This window comes from Protopterus annectens, chromosome 7.part0 (genome assembly GCF_019279795.1).
Source record: "Protopterus annectens isolate FY-2018-M chromosome 7.part0, PAN1.0, whole genome shotgun sequence".
Classification (NCBI taxonomy): Eukaryota; Metazoa; Chordata; order Ceratodontiformes; family Protopteridae; genus Protopterus; species Protopterus annectens.
In genome coordinates, this window is record NC_056739.1 from 85430806 (window position 1) to 85452284 (window position 21479).

A 21479-nucleotide genomic window follows, 5' to 3' on the forward strand; every position below is an offset into this window, starting at 1 on the left:
AATGAGATCATGCCACTGAGGGAGATCTGGAGTGCTGGCGGGATTCCAATAAAGGAGACTGTACCAGAGAGGCTACCGGATCTATGGTGGGAGAGTAGCAGGGTCTAAGGTAAAGATAGATCTGAAATGATAGGATCTGAGGAAGTCAATTTACTTTCTGATGCCGACTTCAGGGAAGGAGCCAGCATCGGATCAGATTTCTTAACTTTCTTCTTTGGAGGTTCCATCATCAGATCTGAGGATGGATTTCAGAATCTAGATGGACCCGAATGTTTGCCAGAAAGATCCTTTTGCTAAGGTTTGGGGGGGGGGGGGGTTTGAGGCCCAGATACAGCTTCCGAGAAGGAGGAAGGTAGCAAACGCTTTAAGATCAGTTTGCTCTTCCTGTCTGATAGCCCTAGGATTAAAGGATTTACAGATTTTACAATCTGGGCCTAGGCAACATATGTACAAGTCATGAGAGTCAGAAAGCAGTAATGTGTAACTGCATTTCTAACATTTTTTAAACACAGACAGCTTTTCAGACATTAACAAAGAAAAGAAATACAACAAACTTTTTTTTGGTCAAAAGACATCAACAATAGTATCAAGAATACACTGTGTGTAAAAAGGGGAGAAAAGTTTAACAATGGTAATAAGGAGTACACAAAAGTGTACGGAGGTAAGCAGATACTGCAATAATAAAAGTTAAATTATAAAAGGATATAAAGATATCCAAAAGGGCAAATGCAGTAAAATTACAGTTATCTTTCAAAATAACTATACTCCGCTCGAGACCTCACAGCAACCACGTCTGAACGTGAAAGCAGCAAATGAGAGCCGAGGTATGTTAGGGGATGGAGCATTAAGGAAAGAGCTTGAGTTTGTTAGTGGCCACGAGCTGAAAATAATGGCAAGTCAAATCCGAGGGTCTGATCCAAACCCAATGGTTGAGGAATGAATGAAAACTGACAGTTTTAAATGAAGTCCCATCAATTCTGTACAAATCTTATAACAGCCCAAAACACACAGTTGAAGTGTAACTACAATACTGCAGCATGCAATACAGCTGCATGGTTTGAGGACAACCTTCAATTTTAACATTATTTTTTCTACAACAGAACAGGCATGCAAATGTTCTGTTACTGCATATACAGTGTCAACATTTCATAAATTGGCTGAATGATATCAGGCAAATGTAAAGCTAGACAAACAAGATGAAATGGGCATTTCAAAGGGAGACGTGAGGGGGGATGTTACCCACTTGTATTTCATTTGTACACTGCTTTACTTTTAGAAGAACCTGATTTGTAAACTATCTTGTACATTTACTGACATCTATATTTGGATAATAAAACTATACTAGTACTTGTAATCTTACCTTGTTTCTCTGGGATGCATGCTTTTGTGTCCACACTTTGGCTTTCTCTACAAAGATTTGTTTGTTGTACTTGAACTCTGAAGACTGAAATTGAAAACAAGTCACACATGGGTAAAACTGGAGTGCTGATACTTTTCAAATCAAGTCCATTGAAATCTGCTACTATGTCTGGACGGTGTTACAATCAGGTAGCATGCATAGGACAGCAGTGTCAACAGCAGCAGTACTCATAAAAACTGGAAAACTCTAGGCAAAGAAAAAAGCAAGTTGTACAAAAGGTCACAAGTGGAGAAATGCAGCTAAACAATGACCGAAATATGAGTGGAAAATCTTAGGAACAGCTCTAGATATAGATCTGTTTTCCCCCAAGGAAGAAAAACTTTGAACTAAGGTGTCTCACTGACACCTCAGAAACAACAATTTTGTGTGACGGAATAAAAAAGACTAATGAATGTTCTCTTGTAATCCCAGCTTGTGTAAGAGATCTCTCACCCAAATGAGAGATGCCTGACACTGAAAAAAGACTGCAAAGATAAGCAAGTCGTTTAAATATGGAAAATGTGGATACCCTGTAGCCTGCAAGGAGCTAGACAGTGATCACTCTTGGTGCAGTGGATAGTCTGATGGGTAAGGAAGAGAACGGATAACGTGTTCCAGACACACAAACCTTAAGAAAGGCTCATCCAGACTCTGCTACACTTTGCTGTGAAGGAAAGGTTAGTTTGCTGTTATTTTTTGTATTTCTGTATTGCCTTTCTATATTTTGAATACTGTAGTTTGTTTTCTTTACCTTGTGTTTTGCTTGCATTCTGTTTAACAGCATATTAAAACTTCAAAAGAGACCACAGCTCTCTCTGTTCTGAGTCAGGCAGAAATAAGAACTGATTAATTAAGGACTCATTCATAAGACAGAAAAGGTCACTTAAGGTTAATCACTTGTTAACAGAGGGGGTGGAGCTAGGAACTAAAATTTCTATTTAAGGAGTAAACTAAAACATTTCAGAGCTTTACCAGAAAGGCTCATCCAGACTCTGCTACACTTTGCTGTGAAGGAAAGGTTAGTTTGCTGTTATTTTTTGTATTTCTGTATTGCCTTTCTATATTTTGAATACTGTAGTTTGTTTTCTTTACCTTGTGTTTTGCTTGCATTCTGTTTAACAGCATATTAAAACTTCAAAAGAGACCACAGCTCTCTCTGTTCTGAGTCAGGCAGAATTTTCCCTCCCTCCCATCCATTTAAGTTGTCTTGTTAAATACCACTGTCTTTCTAGTTGCCCGCCTCTTATGTTAATCTGACCATATATCTCATTTCTCTCTACTTTCACTGGCTTATGTGAGTAATCACAAAACCATCACTTTTGAAATCCCACCCCTTCAATTATTTAAATTTATTGGCCATCCTACAGTATTTCATAGTACCAAAATACAAAAGTAACCACCCCTTTCAGTCCATCTTGCTGTTTTAAAAATAGTAACTCTCCACTAAACCTTAACTTTTAAACAGGTAAAACTCAAGTTACCTACTTTCATATCTAACTTCTCTAGTGCACACTGCAGAGTGCATTCTTTTCAATCTTACCTTTAAGCATCCCTGTTACTAGCACTTTCTCTAATACCTAAAATGATCATCTCTACTTGACTCCAAGTAGACTTTTCTCTATCTGTTAAACCTAGCACTTGCTCCTACAGTACTTATTACCTTGATACGGCACTCTTATAGATAGCACCCCAAAATTGCAAACCCACATTTCTCGGTCACTCACGTACCAAGGAATCTCTTTTAAAGTTTTTTGTCTAGTCCTTCTAGCATGTCGAGGATCAGTTGCTAGTGTCCTCTCCTGCTCAGCTGGTGAACCTGGGAATATTGAGGCGATGTTACAATTGCCTCATGTACACAGACAACCCTCTCCTCCTCCCACAAAACACAAATACATGCGAGAGATGCAACTATACGGCCAAACTGGAGGCTGAGCTCTCTCAACATAGGACTGGCAAGACCAGTCAGGAGGAGAAGGTTACCACACACACTATAGACCCAGTCTCACATAGTACCATCAAAACCTCAAATCATACACATAAACACACAAAGACATACTCGGCTCTGATCAAAAATCTACCAAAACAGCAGAGGCCACCAAAGCAGACACCCAAACAACCACCACCTCAGAACACAACACCTGCAACACATAGACCTCACAGTCAGAGTGTCAAACAGTCACAGCCCTTAAGGCCAAACACAATGCCAGACACACTAGTCATTGGTGACTCCATAGTCAGACACACTGACGTCCCGCTCACCAGACTGAGTAAGGAGAAGGTCACAGTAAGCTGCCTGTCGGGCGCTAGAATCCGCCACATAACGCAAGCACTCAGGTCTCTCAACAGCAGGTACAAATATGACTCAGATGCTTGTCTCCTTCCGACATGGACTCTGGGGGGGATGCAGTGTATTCTTTTATTAGATCCCGCTGCATCCGGATGACGTGTACCATATAGTTCAGCGCTCTCATGGAGAAGGTTGCTGAACTAAAAACCCGCTTCCCCAGGCGGTCCATCGCTCGAGAGTCCTTACTCAGTGGGTGGACCGCAGAGCTCTCCTGAGCCAGCTCTCTCTTGGTGGCCGCAGCCACCAACATGGCATCCACAGGGGGACCTCTGCTCCAGTGGGTTCTCTCAGCAGGGGGACTCAGGATCCTATCCTGAGCATCTCCATGAGGTCTCCAAAGGAGACATCCTCGGGGGGTGACTTTGGGGAGCCTTCCCCTTCATCTAAGTCCGTATCTTCGGTAAGGGACTCAGGGGAGCACATGTGCCTCCTCTTACACTTGGCTTTGTGAGGGACCTCTTCGGGGGGGCTGTCCGATGAAGACTCACCAGCAATATCACGTTCCGCAGGAATGCCCAGAGACGTTGAAGCAGGCTGTTCCGAAGGCCGGGTGATGGGAGCCCGGACCAGCTGAGAGGCAGTGCAGGAAGGAGCCGAAGCCAGGACCGGGGGTCCGGATACACTCAACAGTGCCCTCTCCACCACCGCGAAAGCAGAGGGGGAGCTACTCTCAATAGGCTCAGAGAGTCGGCTCCCACTCGGATCCGAAGCGGGGACCGGATCCGGGGCCGAGACCCTCGGATCCGAAGGACCCGTGTGCTCTGACCGGGACGGAGCCAAAGTCACTCAGTCCCTCGGATCCGAACCTCCGCCCACGGCTCCGAGAGGTCGGATCCGACAAACTCGAGGGACCAGTCGGAGCCAAAGTAACTAGTACTGTCGGCTCCGACACACCCCCAGATCCGACGAGGCTTGGCTCAGAGTGCTCCGAACCCGGGAAGCGGGACGGAGAAGGAGCGATTGGGGCAAAAAATGGGGTCGAGCTCCTTTGAGTCCCGACTGGAGGAAGGGAGGCAGGGGTGGCCGCTACCAAGGACTGGGTAGTGGCCACTGAAGAACCGGAGGTCGGAGCCGAGTCCGGGGGCAAAAGGCCCGCCAAAATCAGTTTCGATCTCCGGTCCTTAAGTGCCCTGGGGTTGAACGCTGCACAAATCGTGCATCCCGAAGAAAGATGTTCAACCCCAAGGCACCTAACACACCGTGTGTGGCCATCCGCCGGTGAGAGCTTATGGCCACACACGGTACATTTTGAAAAGATGGCTTTAGGGGCCTCCGACATATTGAACGTAAACCACACTCACTAGGCCCCTAACACACCACAAACACACACTACGGACCAGCGAGGGTAGGGAGAAAACATTTTTTTTTTTTTTAACAAAAATAGATATTTAAGAGGGAACCTACACAAACTCACACAATCACACAAGAAAGTACAAAAATTCTAAGATTTTTCTCACAAAAAACCTTCCGAATTGCCAGGAGCTCAAAATCCAGCTTGTTGGCTTGAAGTGCAGCAAACTAGATCCGAGGTCAGTCAGGGTTGGCAGGGGATTATGGGTAAAGGGAGGAGCTAGGAGCTTGGATCTATGCTGTGGTAAAAGTTGCCGGCTTGGAACGGAGATCGGATCCGTATCCCAAAGGTTGCTGACAAATGAAGTTCCTACTTCAGATCATCAGTTTGTGTTCCATAAAGTACAGTTTTGTACCTACCATAAATGTAGATATCCGATAGGTATGCATCTGCAGTCATAACATATGGGTTGTCCTGCCTCAGGCAGCCCTTCGGTCGGCCGGATTCCAAAGTCTGGGTCTGGCCTTGGCTGATGTCGCACTGTCCCCGACGTCAGAGCGTCTGGGGTATAAAAGCATCAGCCGATGCCATTTTCCTCAGTTTTTCTTGCCCCAGATGCCAGGTGCCCTCTAGGAAGGCTAAATTTGGATAAACAAACAAATACACCATAATAGAGTCCCCCAGCTAGCTAAAAGAGGGGTAAGAACCCTAGGAATACCACAGAGGGGAAGGAGGGAGGGTAATCCTGACTGCAGATGCATACCTATCGGACATCTACATTTATGGTAGGTACAAAATTGTACTATGTCCTTCAAGGATGCTAACATATGGGTAGAATACCATAGCCAATCTGGGGGAGGATGTACTAAGAAAGGGATGGTGTAGTTAAGATCCCCTGCATGTCTGCAGTAGCAAACCCTGCTCTGGATCTAGAGTATAAGGGTAGATTGTAATGCTTGGCAAATGTATGCACAGAGCTCCAAGTAGCAGCTTCTAAAATGTCCTTGGTAGCCACCCCTCGTAGGAAGGCTGTAGTGGTGGCCATGGCCCTTGTGGAGTGAGGCCTGATGTTTTCAGGAACTGTCTTTCCATGAAAGGAGTAGCAAAATCGAATGCAATTTCCTATCCATTTTGAAATTGTCTGTTTGGAAATTGCTCTTCCTTGCACCCCAGTTGCATATGCTACCAAAAGTTGGTCAGTTTTTCTGTTAGTTTTTGTTCTGTCCAAGTAGTAGCGTAATTGTCTGTGTATATCCAGGGTGTGCAAAAGTTTTTCCCCTCTATTCTGCGGGTTAGGGAAGAACGTAGGCAAGTGAATAGCTTGGTTCAAGGATACCCTAGATACCACCTTTGGCATAAAAGTAGGATTGGTTCTTAGTGAAACCCTGTCCTGGTGGAAAATAAGAAATGGCTGCACTACCATTAATGCTTGTACTTCAGATACTCTTCTTGCTGAAGTGATTGCCAGAAGGAATGCAGTTTTCCAAGATAGAAACTGTAGATCTGCTGATGCTGCTGGTTCAAAAGGAGGAAGTGTCAGTTTCTCCAGCACAAAGTTGAGATCCCAGGCAGGTAGAGGGGGTCTTCTTGGAGGTTTAATATTTTTGATCCCTCTCAGGAATTGTCTGAGGAGAGGGTGCGAGAAGATAGGTGGATCCACATTGTATTCTGCTGAAATTGCTGAAGCATGAATCTTAATGGAAGAATAGGACAGGCCATTGTGGAACAATTCTGCTAAGTATTCTAGGATATTTGTTATGTTTGCCACTGTGACATCTGAGCCTTTTGATGTGCTCCAAATGAGAAATCTCTTCCATTTAGCTGAGTACGTCTTCCTTGTGGAAGGCCTGCGACCCTCCAGGATAATGTCCTTCACCCTCTGAGATAAAACAGTTTGATTGGGATTTAAGGAATTTTCCAGGCAGTTAGCTGCAATGTTTTCAAGTTGGGATGCAGGGTCTTGAAATTGTTCTGCGTCAGAAGAAGAGGCCATAGGGGGAGAGGCCATGATTTTGCCTGAGACATGCTTCTCAATAATGGATACCAGTGTTGTCTTGGCCAGTCCGGAGCTATTAGTATCACTTTTGGCTGTTCCTCCCTGATCTTCAGTAGAACCTTGTACATCAATGGAAAGAGGTGGGAAGGCATATACTGTTAGGGCTTTCCAGCTGAAAGAGAGAGAGTCCACCCTCCAAGCTTGTGGGTGGTATGTCCTTGAGCAGAATGTCTTCAGTTGATGGTTGAGTGGGGAGGCGAACAGATCTATCTCCGGCATTCCCCATGTCTTTGCTATGAGTTGGAAGATGTCTGGGTGCAGCATCCATTCATGTGCATCCATGATAGTTCTGCTTAAGCTGTCCGCCAGTGCATTTTCTTTCCCTGGCACGAATTGGGACTGTAGTTGGATATTGAGATTCAGGCATAGTTCCCACAGATTCATAGCCATCCGGCATAGAGGGTATGAATGTGTGCTTCCCTGCTTGTTTATGTACCACATGACCGTGGTGTTGTCTGTCCTTATTAACAGGTGTCCTTGTTGGAGGAAGGGTTTGAATGCCTCGATTGCATGCTTCACTGCCAGCATTTCCTTTTGGTTTATGTGCATGCTTAGCTGCCCTTGAGGCCATAGGCCTTGGATACATTTGCCCTCCATGTGTGCTCCCCATCCTCGGTCTGAGGCGTCCGTGGTGATGGTCTGCCTTGTTTTGGTTTGTTGAAAGGCAACCCTCTGTTGGACTGGCAGGCCTGAGCCCACCACAGGAATTCCTTTTGAAGGCATGGAATGATTGGTATCATGGTTTCTAAACTGTGACTGTGTTGAGACCATACACTCCTTAGGTACCATTGTAATTTCCTCATATGCAGCCTGGCATGCGGTATTAGAATTATGCAGGATGCCATGTAACCCAGGGCCTGCAGGATTTTCCTTGCAGTAAGCTGAGTTTGTCTTGTCAGAATCATGAAGCAATCTGGAAGTTGTTTTTGTTTTTCTTCTGTGAGAAAAGCCATTTGGGTGGTTGTGTCCAGATCTGCACCCAAAAAGGTTATCCTTTGGGATGGTACTAGTCTTGACTTTTGGATGTTGACTGTGTATCCCAAGGTCTGTAGCAGGTGTATGGCATAGGCCAAGTCCTTTATCAAATTTTTCTTGTTGTCCGCTTGTATTAGGCAGTCGTCCAGGTATGGATAAATTTGAATTCCCTGTAGTCTGCAATGTGCAATTACTGATGCCAGGCATTTCGTGAATACTCTGGGCGCAGTAGATAAGCCAAAGGGCAATGCTGAGAATTGATAATGCTCTGATCCTGCAAGAAATCTGAGGGGTCTTCTGCAACTTGGTCGAATAGGGACGTGCAGGTATGCCTCCTTGAGATCTAGAGTCACCAGCCAAGACTCCTTGCCCAGCATGGGAAGAAGTTGCTGTAGGGTCAGCATTTTGAATTTTGGCACAATGAGATAAGTGTTGAGTGCGGACAGGTCGAGAATAGGCCTCCACTGATTTTCTTTTCTTGGTACAAGGAATAGTCTGGAGTAAAATCCTTGGCCTTGTTCTGAACATGGTACCTTTTCTATAGCTTTCATCTGAAGTAAATTGCTGATTTGTCTTAAAGCCTCTGCCCTCTGATTTGTTGGAAGGTTTGGCATTCTGCTTCTTTTTGGCAAAGTGTGGAAGTGGAACCTGTATCCTTTGTCTATTATTTGCAGTGTCCATGTATCCTTTGTCATATAATGCCAGTTTTTTGAGAAAAAAGCCAGCCTTCCGCCCAAGGGTGCCTCCAATTGATCCCTGGTAGGCGGAATCAGAGTTAAGTCATTGAGCCTGTCCTGGTGTAGTGGTTGTTGTTGTTGCTGTTGCACTACTCCTCTGGTTGGCAGGCTGCCACTGACGGCCTCTGTAGGAGCCCTTCGATTGACCTCTGCCTCTAGGGCACCTGTTCCTGCCTCTCTGGGCTCTGTCCGAGTCTGGAAAGTACCAATTCTTAGTAGGCCAGTTTCTGCTGAATCTCGGTGGTTGAACTTGCAGGAAATCTTTAACTGTTTGCACAGATTTTGCCTTTTCTTCAACCTTTTTTAAGATCTCCTGAGCAGAGGAGCCAAATAAATTTTGTTTCTCCATTGGAGCATCCAGGAGTTTAGCTTTGACATGGTCTGGCAAAGATTGCTCCTTCAGCCAGGCATGCCTACGAATAACTGCCCCAGTCATAGCTGATCTAAATGAAGCCTCCAGTGCATCATAGCCACATTTTAAGAAATGATTACTAACCTGCTGTGAGTTGTGTACCAAATCCTGAAGGGATTTACGGTCTAGGGGTTCAGGAGAAGAAAGTTTTTTATTCAGTTCATCTAACAAATACTCTTGGTACTGTATCATATGAAATTGACAGTTTAATGCCCTGACAGAAAGAGTTGCAGAAGTACACACCTTCTTTCCCCATCTCTCTAAAGCTCTAGATTCTCTTTCAGAGGGTAGAGGATTTTTGGCAGTAGCGGCCGCAACCCCTTTAGGGCCCTGAGAAATAGTTTCTGGGTCTGCAGAATGGGCTTTATACAGATGGAAATGAGAATCCGGGACCCTGTAGTATCTGTCAGGTTTGGCAGGGGCCAGAGGAAGAGTATCAGGGGCTGTACTGACATCATTGTACACATCATCAATTACATTCAGAACAGGAGGTATAGCTAAGGGCCTATGCTGAGGCAAATGCAAAAAGGTCCTTAATCTTTTTCTAGAATCAGAGAAACCCTGACCTTGCCATTGAAAATGCTCTCTCATGGAATGTAGAGTCTCACCAAAGGAAAACTCTTCAGGTGGGGAGGCCGAAGGGATAGATTCCTCAGCATCTGAATCCTCATAAGGCGAGTAAGCCCCTTCCTGGTGGTCTGACAACTCAGATCCATCCGTGGAATCATCTGAGGAGTGTGGGTCAGAGGGGTCAGTCCTGGGCCTTTTGTCTGGAGGAGGTTGAGAGGCCCTGTCTGGGTGAGGTTGTGAACCCCTAATTAAGGAAATAAGGTCCTCAGCAAGGCTGAGGATCTGTGAACTAGAGGAAGGCCTCTGGGAGGTAGATTTGGCAGGCAAAGCTTTAGAAAGTTTGGCAGCTTTAGCCCTTGAAAAGGCCTTAATGGACATGGAAGCAGGGGGTGTAGCTGCCCCACGTGCAGGAGTAGAAATGTCCAAAGGTATGGTGTCGGACATTTCCTGAACACTGGTTTCGGTAGGAAGTTCTGAAGCCGACTCAGCCGGGGCCTCCCGGGCCTCGGTGGTCGGAAGTATGGTTTCGGAAGAAGGAATCTCCAAGGACTCTGTTTCGGTCGAAACCGAGGCACTCGCGGTAGGCCTAGCTGTGGTTTCAGCCGAAACCACGAGCCGCGAGTGTCGGTCCTTTTCCTTGCGTTTTTGACCATATGCGAAGTTGGAGTCTCCGACAACATTTTATAAGCAAAAGCGGCTTCAAAAAATTCCTCTGCAAACTCCGACCGACGTCTAAGAGTTCGTCGGTTGAAGGAAGCACAGGCTAAACAGGCCGATACGTCGTGGTCTGGGCCTAAGCAAGGAAGGCTGTAGGAATGGAAATCCTTATGAGGTATTTGTTTCCCACAAGTTAAACAATTATTTACTTTGTCTGACATCGGCTGAGGCAAGAAAGAGTCCCCAACGGGGTACTTAGCTTTTTTCGAAGTCTTCGGTAGCTGAATTCACTGGATCTGACCGACCGGCACTTGCGAACAGCTTCTGCTTCGGGCACCGCGCGGCAAGAAAGACTGAGGAAAATGGCGTCGGCTGATGCTTTTATACCCCAGACGCTCTGACGTCGGGGACAGTGCGACATCAGCCGAGGCCAGACCCAGACTTTGGAATCCGGCCGACCGAAGGGCTGCCTGAGGCAGGACAACCCATATGTTATGACTGCAGATGCATCCTTGAAGGACATCTAGCTGAGTATCTTCTGTATTTGTTTAGCTCTGGCCAGTTTAGCTGCTTGGCAGTGGTGAGCTCGGTGTGCACTACTGGTAGCAAATTTAGCTACTTTGTTGCAACAGGAGGCTAGTTTGGATTTTACTGTAGAGCTTAGGTTTACAAGGATAGGTGAATCCTATAAAAGGGTTGGAAGCAGCAAGTAAGATTATGTTGGGGTTCTTCTTGCTGGGTCTGTAAGGTACTGTTTTGCTCTGTAAAGGGAGCCAAGTTTCTGGTGTTTTTTTTTTAATTGAAGAATATGTTGATCAAATTTCGAGTGTAATTTTTAAGACAGTCATCTATTACAATGCCCAGAGGTAGTAATTTAGTCTGTGGTACTACCTCAGTTTTAGTATGGTTTGTTAATGAAACTAAAAAAGATGTTTTTTGATGGCGATAATGCTTTGGGGTGAACAGCATTTTGTTTTATAGAGACCTAGGGAAGAGAGTTCATCAAGTAAATGTTGGTGTGATACAGCGTCAAAAGCTTTAAGTCTAGGAAGATGGCCAACAGTAGGTAACCATTGTTCCTATGCCGGTTTGTATTGTTGGTGAAGTGAAAGAGGGCAGTGCTTTTACTGTGATGGGGTCTAAAACCATGCTACATATCTGAGAGCAGATTTGAATTTAGGTGATGCAGAAGCTGCTCATTACAATTTTCAAGCATTTTTGATACGGGGAAGAGGACTGAAATGGGACTATAGTTAAACTCTGTAGATGTGCCACCTTTGTGTAAAAAGTAGAATACATTTTTAAGTAAGGAACGTATGTTTTGGATATATATCTTTTTAGAAAAGCAATTGCATCTGCAACCATTTTTAAGTAGCCTGAGGGGAGTCAGCAGCTATGGTGGCTGGTTTTAGCTTATGTACAAGTTTTTAATGGTGGAGGTAGGTACTGAGCTGAAGTCAAACTGCTGAAAATATTTAGCATTGGCTGCTGGTAGTGAGAGGATAGTGGACATATGTTTGAGGGACAATGCAGTCTGTATAAGATGGTTGTTAAACTGTGTGAGAATCAAATCAGTATTCTTGTTGGATGTAGGGATGGGGGTGGTAATTTGGCTTGGATGTAAAAGGATGCTTATGGAAGTCCAGAAGAGATTTGGGTTGTTTTGATATTTATGAGGATGTTGTAATATGCTTGCCGTGTTTCATTTGCTATTTTGTCCTATTCCTTAGTTGCCTGAAGAGCTGAAATGTTATTTTGTGTTCTATTTTTGAGTCACTCTTTCCAGAATTTGTCATGTTGTAGCATTAACTTCTTAGTTTCTTTTGTTTGCCATGATGCAGGATTGGATTTGACCCTTTTAGCATGTACTGCGGCAAAGTTAAAATTGAAGTGCGAGACAGAGTCTAAGGGCATAGACTTTACTATTTTCCAGTTTTAAGGATTTGAAAGGTACAAACTTGGTTGTAAATTATAAAAGTCTACCTTGGATATTGTAACTTCTGACAGTGTAAGTAGGTCGACAGTCACTCAGGCTGTCTGGAAGGCTACCAGCTGTCCTAACTTTGTTGGGTCTATTAGTAAGAATCCAGTCTAAGACTGACTGCCTACCAATACTTTTTTGGACTGTAGTAACAGATGGAATTAACTGTGTAAAGCTGTGTAGGTTTGTGGATTCAAATGGGGTGTTGCTATTGGTCTCCTGGGATATCCATTATAGGCTACTTTCCACAGTGGTAATGTTTTGACCTGGTGGGATACATACGGCTGCTAAACAAAGTGTTTTCCTATTATTGATTTTGAGATGTGATACAAGGAGTTCCACATTATTAAACTTTGGTATCTCTTGTGCATATGCAATTACATTTAAGGAATTCTTGTACATGATGGCTATGCAGCTTGCCTGCTTATTTTTCCTGTAAAACCTAATTATACTGAAACTAGGTGGGGTAATTTTTTTTTTCAGCCAAGTTTCTGTAGCCATGTTAACATCTGGAGAATATATGGCAATAAAAGCATGTATGCCCTAGAATTTATTGCATATGCATCCAAGAGTGATATTTACGAAGAGAAGGCTAGAATTTGGGTATGGGAGAGGAAAACAGAATAATTCATTTAATACTATGCTGCTGCTTTATTTTGTTGTTTGGCCATGGTTTTCATGAGGGTCTCCACGGATTGTTTTTTGGTAGAAATTTTATGAAGGAAAGTATGCAGACAAATGCATTTTTGTGGAAATTTTATGAAGGAAAGTATGCAGACAAATGCATTTGTGCTTTAGTTTTATTAGAATTTGTATGGTAACATACCTGCAACTGAAAAAAACTAAGGTTTACTAATATACAGTGTGGGTGCTGTGATGACTAAGACTTGGTAGCTGTTGGTACAGCAGGTATGGGTTTGTAGGACTATAAATTACATCTACTTGGGAGGTATGGTAGTTGATAAAGAGTATGCTGGGGAGACACTAGTAGGGTTCGAGTCAGAGCCATTTTTGTAACATGCAAATTAGATTTTGCTGAAAATATTAATTTGCACTGTAAAATGTTACTGGGCAAGAGTAGTTCTAGTTACAGCAGTACAACTTCTAAAAGGACAAGCGGATTACAGCACTAAGTAAATGAGTCAGAGGTGCCAATTGCAGGGCAACTGCAATTGGGTTATGTTCTGATTGACCAGATGCAGATAAGTTGGAGGAAGTGTAGGGCTAGAGTTGGGATAGGTTTTAAATGTAGAGTAGGAAGGGTTGGGAGGGTATGGTAGGAGCACGGGGTGAGCCTAAGAGTAGTGCGAGTGAATGGAGCAGGGCTCAACCAGTGAATCAGCAAAGTAACAGTGTTGAGAAAAAATGCTGATCAGGGCAAGTAGCTTAAAATTTGTGCATGCCTGCATCAGTTCATGGTGTCCCACACACCTTGAAATTTTATCCTTCCTGAAACGTCTCCCTAAGCCAAGTCCAAGGAATCTGTGGTGGCGGACTGCTTTGTAACAGGGAAGAAGGAGAGACCATGGATTTAAAGATATTTGCGGTCTTCAAGTGATTTCTCTTCTAACAAACCCCAGCACCAGGATCTGAAAAGACAAAGGATGTTGGGACCAAAGATACTTCAGAGACTACTGGATCTTACTCATGTAGAGTCTTTCCAGGGGTGTCATGAGAATCATAGATGCCATGAGACCCAAAATCTTCTGAGGTATTCCCTTGCAGTGACTGAAGAAGTCTTGAGCGGAAAGTTTTAATAATAGCTATGGATCTATTTTTTTTCCTGTGGAAGAAAATCTCCTTGAACTGAGGTGGAAATCCCAGGAACATAATCCTGTGTGAAGGAGTCAAAAAAGACTTAATGTTCTCTTAAAATCTCAGCTTGTGTAAGGTATCTCTTACCCAAGCGAGAGATTCCTGGCACCTTGAAGCAGACTATGCAGAGACAAGCAAGTTGTCTAAATATGGGAAAATGTGGATACTCTATAGCCTGCGAGGAGTTACTAGAAATAGGCACTCTTGGTGTAGTGGATAGTCCACAGAGTAAGGCAGAGAACGGGTAATGTGATCCAGACAGAACATCAAGAAACGCCTGAAGTATTATCCTCTGCAGCAGACGAACCAAAACATAAATCTCTATCCAAAGGACAACTTAAAATCTTTTTTGTTGTTGTGAGAATGCAACCTGGCAAACCTCCTCAAAACAGGACCAGTAGCCATAGCCCTGGAAGAAGCATCATCGATTCACACACTGTAAATAATGAGTTTCAACTTGTACACAGTGGAAGAAAATAAATTTACAGCACATTTTCAGACATGGAGAAACTGCAAACAAAACCTTCCTCATACTGCTTATATTTTCAGTTAGTCCAAACTAACATACGAGCCTGACCATTTAAAATTCTGAAAACAGGAAGTTGGTACTCACCATAACGTTTGATGCATGTAGTCCATCTCGCCTCACATTCTTACCTGTGGGTTTGGAGCCAAATATCGGTTCCGACTCGGCCAAACATTTCTAGCTCGAAGTCTTATATTGACTAGGCTAAGCAGGTATCCCATGCTGCACTACTCCATATCCCCAGATCTAGTTTGCTGCGAATACTCATTCATACCCCATGCATACACAACCTCCAGGTAAAAAAGGAATAAGCTAAAGGTGAAGGGAACTCTGTAAATAGAAACAGACCCTCCAGATCCTCCAGGAAGGGGGAAAGTGGGAGGGTAAGTAAGAATGTGAGGCAAGATGGACTACATACATTGAACGTTATGGTGAGTATACAACTTCCTGATGTCATGTAGTCCAATCTCGCCTTTATTCTTAGCTGTGGGACAGCGTCCCTAGCACCTACATCCTGGGTAGCTCATAGGAAAAATGACTCCAAAGTACTGTGGAACCAAAGGACGACCTGCCCCTAGATACGATGTCCAATTTGTAATGAGTAACAAAATATGTGAGGAGAAGCCCAAGTAGCTGCAGCACATATATCATCCATTGACAATCTGGCTTGACAGGCTGTAGATGTAGAAACAGCCCGAGTAGAGTGGGCCTTGACCAGAAATGGCAGGTCTTTTCCTCCCGCGGAGTAGGCAAACAAGATGCAACTAGATATCCATCTGGATAGGGTGATTTTGGAGACAGGGGACCCAATTTTGTTTTCTGAAAAGGAGACAAATAGTTGATCATACTTTCGGATATCTTTTGTTCGGTGCAGATAAAAACGTAACTGTCTGTGTACATCCAATTGATGAAATTTAAATTCTGCCTTGTTTGAAAAGTGAGGAAAGAATACAGGCAACTCAACAGATTGATTAAGATTAGATACAGAAGCCACTTTAGGAGGGAAAGAAGGGCTTGGTCTAAGAGAAACCCTGTCCTTATGGAAGATCAAGTATGGAGGTTTGATAGAAAGGGCTTGAATTTCTGAAACGCACCTGGCTGAAGTGATTGCTATTAAAAAGGCTGTTTTCCAGGTCAAGAATTTCAAATCACAGGTAGCTGCAGGCTCAAAAGGTGGTGAAGTAAGGGCTTGTAGAACAAAATTGAGATCCCAGGGCATGATAGGTTCGGAGACCACAGGACGGAGTAATAAAGTACCCTTCAAGAAAGCCTTACAGAGTCTGTGAGCCATGAGACTAGGCTCATTAGCAACATGAAAATTAGAGATCGCTGCCAATTGAACTTTTATGGTAGCTGATGCAGAACCCTGATGGAAAAGCATAGACAAAAACTCCAAGACTGAAGCAATCGGGGCTGTGTAAGGATTAATTCCTTGGGTATCCGTCCAAATAGAAAACCTCTTCCATTTGCTAGAATAAATCTTCCTAGTAGAGGGCTTATGAGAGGAAGATAAAATGTGAACTACCGCCAGTGAAAAATGATTAAGCCCAACTAAAGATGGAAGTGGAGTAGCCAGGCTGTCAACCGGAGGTTGATCAGAGAGGGGTGGAATTGTCCAGACATGTGTGTCAGTAAATCTGGCTGTGGGTCCAGAATCCAAGGAGTGTCCACAATGTAGAGTTGGAGAAAGGGGAACCAGACTTGACGAGACCAGCGTGGAGCAATCGGAATCATTCTGCTTCCCAAGGATTGTGCTTTCTGAATTACCCAGCAAGGGAAACTGAGGGAAAACATAAAGCAGACCGGAGGGCCAATCGTGAACTAGAGCATCCCTGGGTGACTCTCCCTGTGGGGGGGATCAGCGTGAAGTAGCTGCTGCATTTGGCATTGAGGGGGCTGGCAAAAAGGTCGCAGCAATGCTGACCCCATCTGCTGAAGATTCGTTCTGCAACTAGACGATTCAAGGACCACTCTTAAGGCATCAGAATAGCTCTGCTTAGCCTGTCTGCTATCACATTGGACTTCCCCAGAATGTGCGTTGCCACCAGAAACCGTTGGGAAGATACTGCCCACTGCCACACTCACATGGCCTCTCTGCACAGGGGGTAAGATCTGGTTCCCCCTTGCTTGTTTAGATACCACACTACTGACATGTTGTCCGAGTGTATTGCAATCGTCCCTAGAGGGAGAAAGCTCTGAAGTGCCTGCAAAGCAAGTAGCACCGCTCTCATCTCTAGGACGTTGATATGCAGATGTATCTAGTGATCTTGCCGTGTGCCTTGGACTGTCCTGCCAAGATAATGCCCCCCCCCCCATCTGGGAGGCGTCCGTGGTCACTGTGGCAACCGGGATGGGTGGGACGAAGGGTTTTCCCCCGTCCAAATTGTTGGTGCAAAGCCACCAACTGAGATCCTGTTTGCATCTGTCCGTAAGCAAAATGGGGTGAGAAAGTGGAAATTTTTGGAGAGACCATTGAACAAAGAGGAGCCATTGAAGAAGTCTCATGTGCAATCTCGCTAGAGGGACCAACATAATTGTTGCTGCCATGGTCCAGAGGAGTTGAAGAACCCATCTTGCCTTTGCTTTCTTCAGGGGCATCAGGGTGTGTACCTGTTGCTGTAAGACTCTGATCCTTTCCTGCGGTAAAAATTCTCGCATTCAAACGGTGTCTAATTCTGCGCCTATAAAGGTGACACGCTGTGAGGGCAACCAGGCAGATTTTTCCCAATTAGTGTTATGCCCAACTGTTGACACAGAGTGATGGTAGCATCCCTGGTTTGGATTAGTAGATGCCTGGTGGGGGCGGTAAGGAGCCAGTCATCCAGATATGGAAACGCTTGGAATCCTTGAAGTCTCAAGTGAGCAGTCACCACCGCCATAGACTTGGTGAACACCCTGAGGGCTGTGGTGAGACCAAAGGGCAGGGCTCGAAACTGGAAAGGACTGGCTCCCAGCAGGAAGCGTAGGTGACTCCTGGATGCCCTGTCCATTTTGACATGGTAGTAAGCATCCTTGAGGTCGATGGAGCACTCCTCTCCCAACAATGGGAGAATCGATTTTAGTGTGACCATACGGAACTTGGACTTCTGTACATAGTTGTTCAGTCGGCTGAGATCTAATATGGGTCTCAGGTCCCCTGTTCTTTTCGGCACCAAAAAGAATCTTGAGTAAGTCCCTAATCCGACTTGGTCTGAGGGGACACACTGGATGGCTCCTTTTCCTAGCAGCTTTGAAACCTCTGAGGCTGCTTGATCCCTTTGACTGGGTGGAATGTCCAGGATTTTTCTGACTGAAGGGGGGTCTGATGTAAACGGAATCACATAACCACCGGAAATTATTTGTAATACCCATTGATCCTGGGTGATGCTTTTTCAGGCTTCCGGATATAACTAAATTAGACCCCAGACTGACTCCGGATAAGCACAGCCGGGCACTCCCTCAGGAACGAGAGTAGGGACAGCCGCAAAAGGAATCGTGGTCTCCCAAATTGCGGGTGCCCTCTCTGCCTCTAGGGCGGCATCTCTCTGAATAACCTCCCCCCTCCTCTGTCTCTGGAGGTGGACTCACCTTGTGCGGCAGGAAAAAAACTCTGATTTTTTTAACCACATCTTCCCGCCCTGTTGGGCCTTGGGATAAGGCCTAGAGGGAAGGGAAAAACGGACCCCTATGGCAGACAGGGTCTTTCCCTTTTGTTCGCACCTGGTGAGGGTGTCTTTCACTGATGCCCCCTTTGATGGTTCTTTGTTCGGAACCAAAGTGAAATAAGACTTGAAGGCCTCCGCGAAATGACAAAGGCGCAATCAGGCTTGCCTTCTAAGGGCGACTCCTGAGCTTGCTGCCCTGCTCGCTCCATCAGCTGCATAGGAGATGAGCCGCATGGAGGAGCGGACGATGGAATTGAGGGTAGACACCTGGCCTTTAACCATCTGGGCCACTGCCTCACGGACGTTACCCGCAAGAGTATCTCCTAACTCCTTGAGGAGATCTCTCTGGGGCAGAGTGAAATGAGACAGATAGCTGAACTGACGAGAGGGTACGCTTCCCGTACCGGTCCATGGTCCTAGACTCCTTGTTAGGAGGATGGACGGAGGAAGAAGTCTCTGCTACTTCCTTCCGAGTGGCCACCGCCACCAACATGGCATCCACAGGGACCCCTTTGGACAGAAAACCCTTACCCGGGGGAGCAGAAACAAACTTGCTGGGACACCTGGGTACAGGCTCCACAGAATCAGGGTTCTCCCACACCCTCTGACAAATTAAATCTAGGAGCTCGAAGGGTGGGGACACTCAGGAGGAGGAGGGCTGAGCATCAAAGGTCTTAAGGAAGACAGGCTCCTCATCTGAAGGGGCTTTGGATGGCCAGTCACCTCTTTGTTTCAGTATATCCAGGATGTCGGAGAAGGAAACAGGATGACTTGGGGGACCCCTCCGCTTCCTTGAGGTCCGTATCAGAGGTGAGAGACTCATCCTGAGAGTCTGTGCTTCCTCTTGCACGTTTTCTTTCTAGGGGGCTCCTCAGGCATGAATTCTGAAGGGCCCTCAGAAACTTGGAGACCACTTGTGGGGGTATCCCTAAGGCCTTGGTGCTCCGCTGTCTACTGATAGGTGGTGATCAGAGGCTCTCACCGGAGTGGTGGGGGACAGAATGACCGACCCGTATGATGTAGCGGATGATCTGGCCAGCGCAGTCCACATGGCCTCAAAGGCAGCCCCCTCCCCCCCCCCCGAGTCCAAGGACCAGCCAGCCTCCAAGACCAAGACATGAGTCGGGGTCCCTCGAGCCGAGGCACCGAGCGGAAGACTCGGAACCGAAATATGTCCCGAGATGTCCCCCTCTGGCCCGACCGAAGAATCCCAAGTCCCGAACCCCATGGACGGAGACGACTGGGTCAGAGCAGTCGGTATAGATAGGCACGGAACACTCTGGCTCTGAAGACAGAGATGCACTCTGAGGAGGAATGATCAAAGAAGGTGTCGGGATGGGCTCCGCAGCCGACTGGGCCGGAGCCAAAAACAATTTTGCCAAAACTGGCGACTGGAGGAGCCTCTGCACCACCCTATCAACATCCACATCAGAAAGGGTCCTGGAGGATTTGGAGGACAGGGAGGGAGATCGAGATCTCCTCTCAGGTGAAACTGGTCTAAGACTAGGCGATCGGCTCCGCAGAGGTTCCAATATAATTGGAGCAGACGCCGGTTCCATCGACACAGACACTTCCTGCAGCCCCAAGGACAGTGGAGCCGAGGAGGTCGAAGCAAGTTTTGTGACTTTCTCCGGTGGCTCCGAGGAAACTGAAGGAGCCGGAGATCTCTTTTTTGATTTAAAGGACTTAGATTTAGCACTGGGAGAAGAATCCATGGCCTCTTCGAAAGAGGATTTCAAGAGTCCCTTTAAAATCAACTTATTCTTTCTTTCTTGGAGCACTCTGGGACTAAAAGCATGAAAGAAGCTGCAGGACTCCTGCAGATGGATGGCTCCCAGGCAATAAACACAAATTGAATGCCCATCGGTGATGGACATCTTGTAACCGCACTTAGAGCACTTCTTAAAACCTGAAGGTTTGTGCTCTTTGGAATCCTTGGACATTTTCCAACAAGCAATCACAAAAACAACACAGCACAAGTCACTGTCTGACAAGAACACAGACACGCAACACCACAAAAAGCGGGAACAAGTTAGTAAACTGCACACAATCCTCAGAAGGAACATGCACTGAAACAAAAAAGGCCAAAAACTTCTAACTAAAATGAGTTTCTGACCACTAATAGCAAGGGGAAACAGACACTAAAACCTCTAACTTAAACGATTTTAGCGTGAACACAGGACAAGGGGACTAGGTCCACTAACTGAAACGGGCCTAGCCCGAAGAGCAGCTAGCTGGATACCACAAACCCACTACCTAAACCAAAAACACTAAATAGACACTAGCTATGAAAATAGCTTTTTGTTTATAAGAAATTTTCTCCAAAAAAAAAAAAAAGGGTACTTAGCCACAACCAAGAGCGAGACCACGTCCGAGCTACACGAGCGGCAAACGAGATCTGGGGATATGGAGCAGTGCAGCATGGGATACCTGCTTAGCCCAGCCAATAGAAGACTTAGAGCTAGAAAAGTTTGGCAGAGTCGGAGCCGATATTCGGCTCCGAACCCACGGGTAAGAATGTAGGCGAGAATGACTACATAAAACATTCAAAGTTACAGAAGCACACACATGTTCCCCATACTTACCAATAATCTTCCCATCCTTATCAGAAAGAGTAGGATTGGAATTGGCTAAATGTTTAGCAGCAGTATGATTAATTAAAGCTATAGCTGCTGGGTCAGGTTTGGGAAGAATGTATAAGATTGAGGTGGTTTATACATTCTACCTTGCTTTTCAAGGGCAGCAGGAAAATTGCAGGCAGTGACACTCATCCCCCAAAGCTGATACAGCTAGAGCTACAGGAATGGGAATAAGGTTCTGGAAAATCCTTCGGTTACTCCTCATAGCATTTTCTGAGACTGAGAAACCTGTGTTTTCCCACTGAGAAACACTGGCATAAAAAACAATAGCACATTCTGGAAATGGTCTCGGAGAAAGAGAACCCCCACAGGAAGAAATCAGAAATTGAGTTCTCCTTTGAGCCTAGATCAGAAAACTGAGGAAAAACCATCTGTCCCCTCATCTTCCTGTCCAGACTCAGAATCTTGAATCTCCCCAGGAAAAGAGGTT

The 21479-nt window shown here is 45.5% G+C and overlaps 1 protein-coding gene across 4 annotated transcripts in view; it reads right to left on the bottom strand.

The window, feature by feature from the left end:
- UBE2T (ubiquitin conjugating enzyme E2 T) overlaps window positions 1-21479 on the bottom strand; it is a 370592-nt gene that overhangs the window by 41403 nt on the left and 307710 nt on the right. For all 4 annotated transcript variants that reach the window (XM_044076503.1, XM_044076500.1, XM_044076501.1 and 1 more), the window contains one exon: window positions 1361-1444. In XM_044076503.1, the coding sequence (XP_043932438.1) occupies window positions 1361-1444 (84 nt within the window). The remainder of the gene's footprint in view (window positions 1-1360; window positions 1445-21479) is intronic.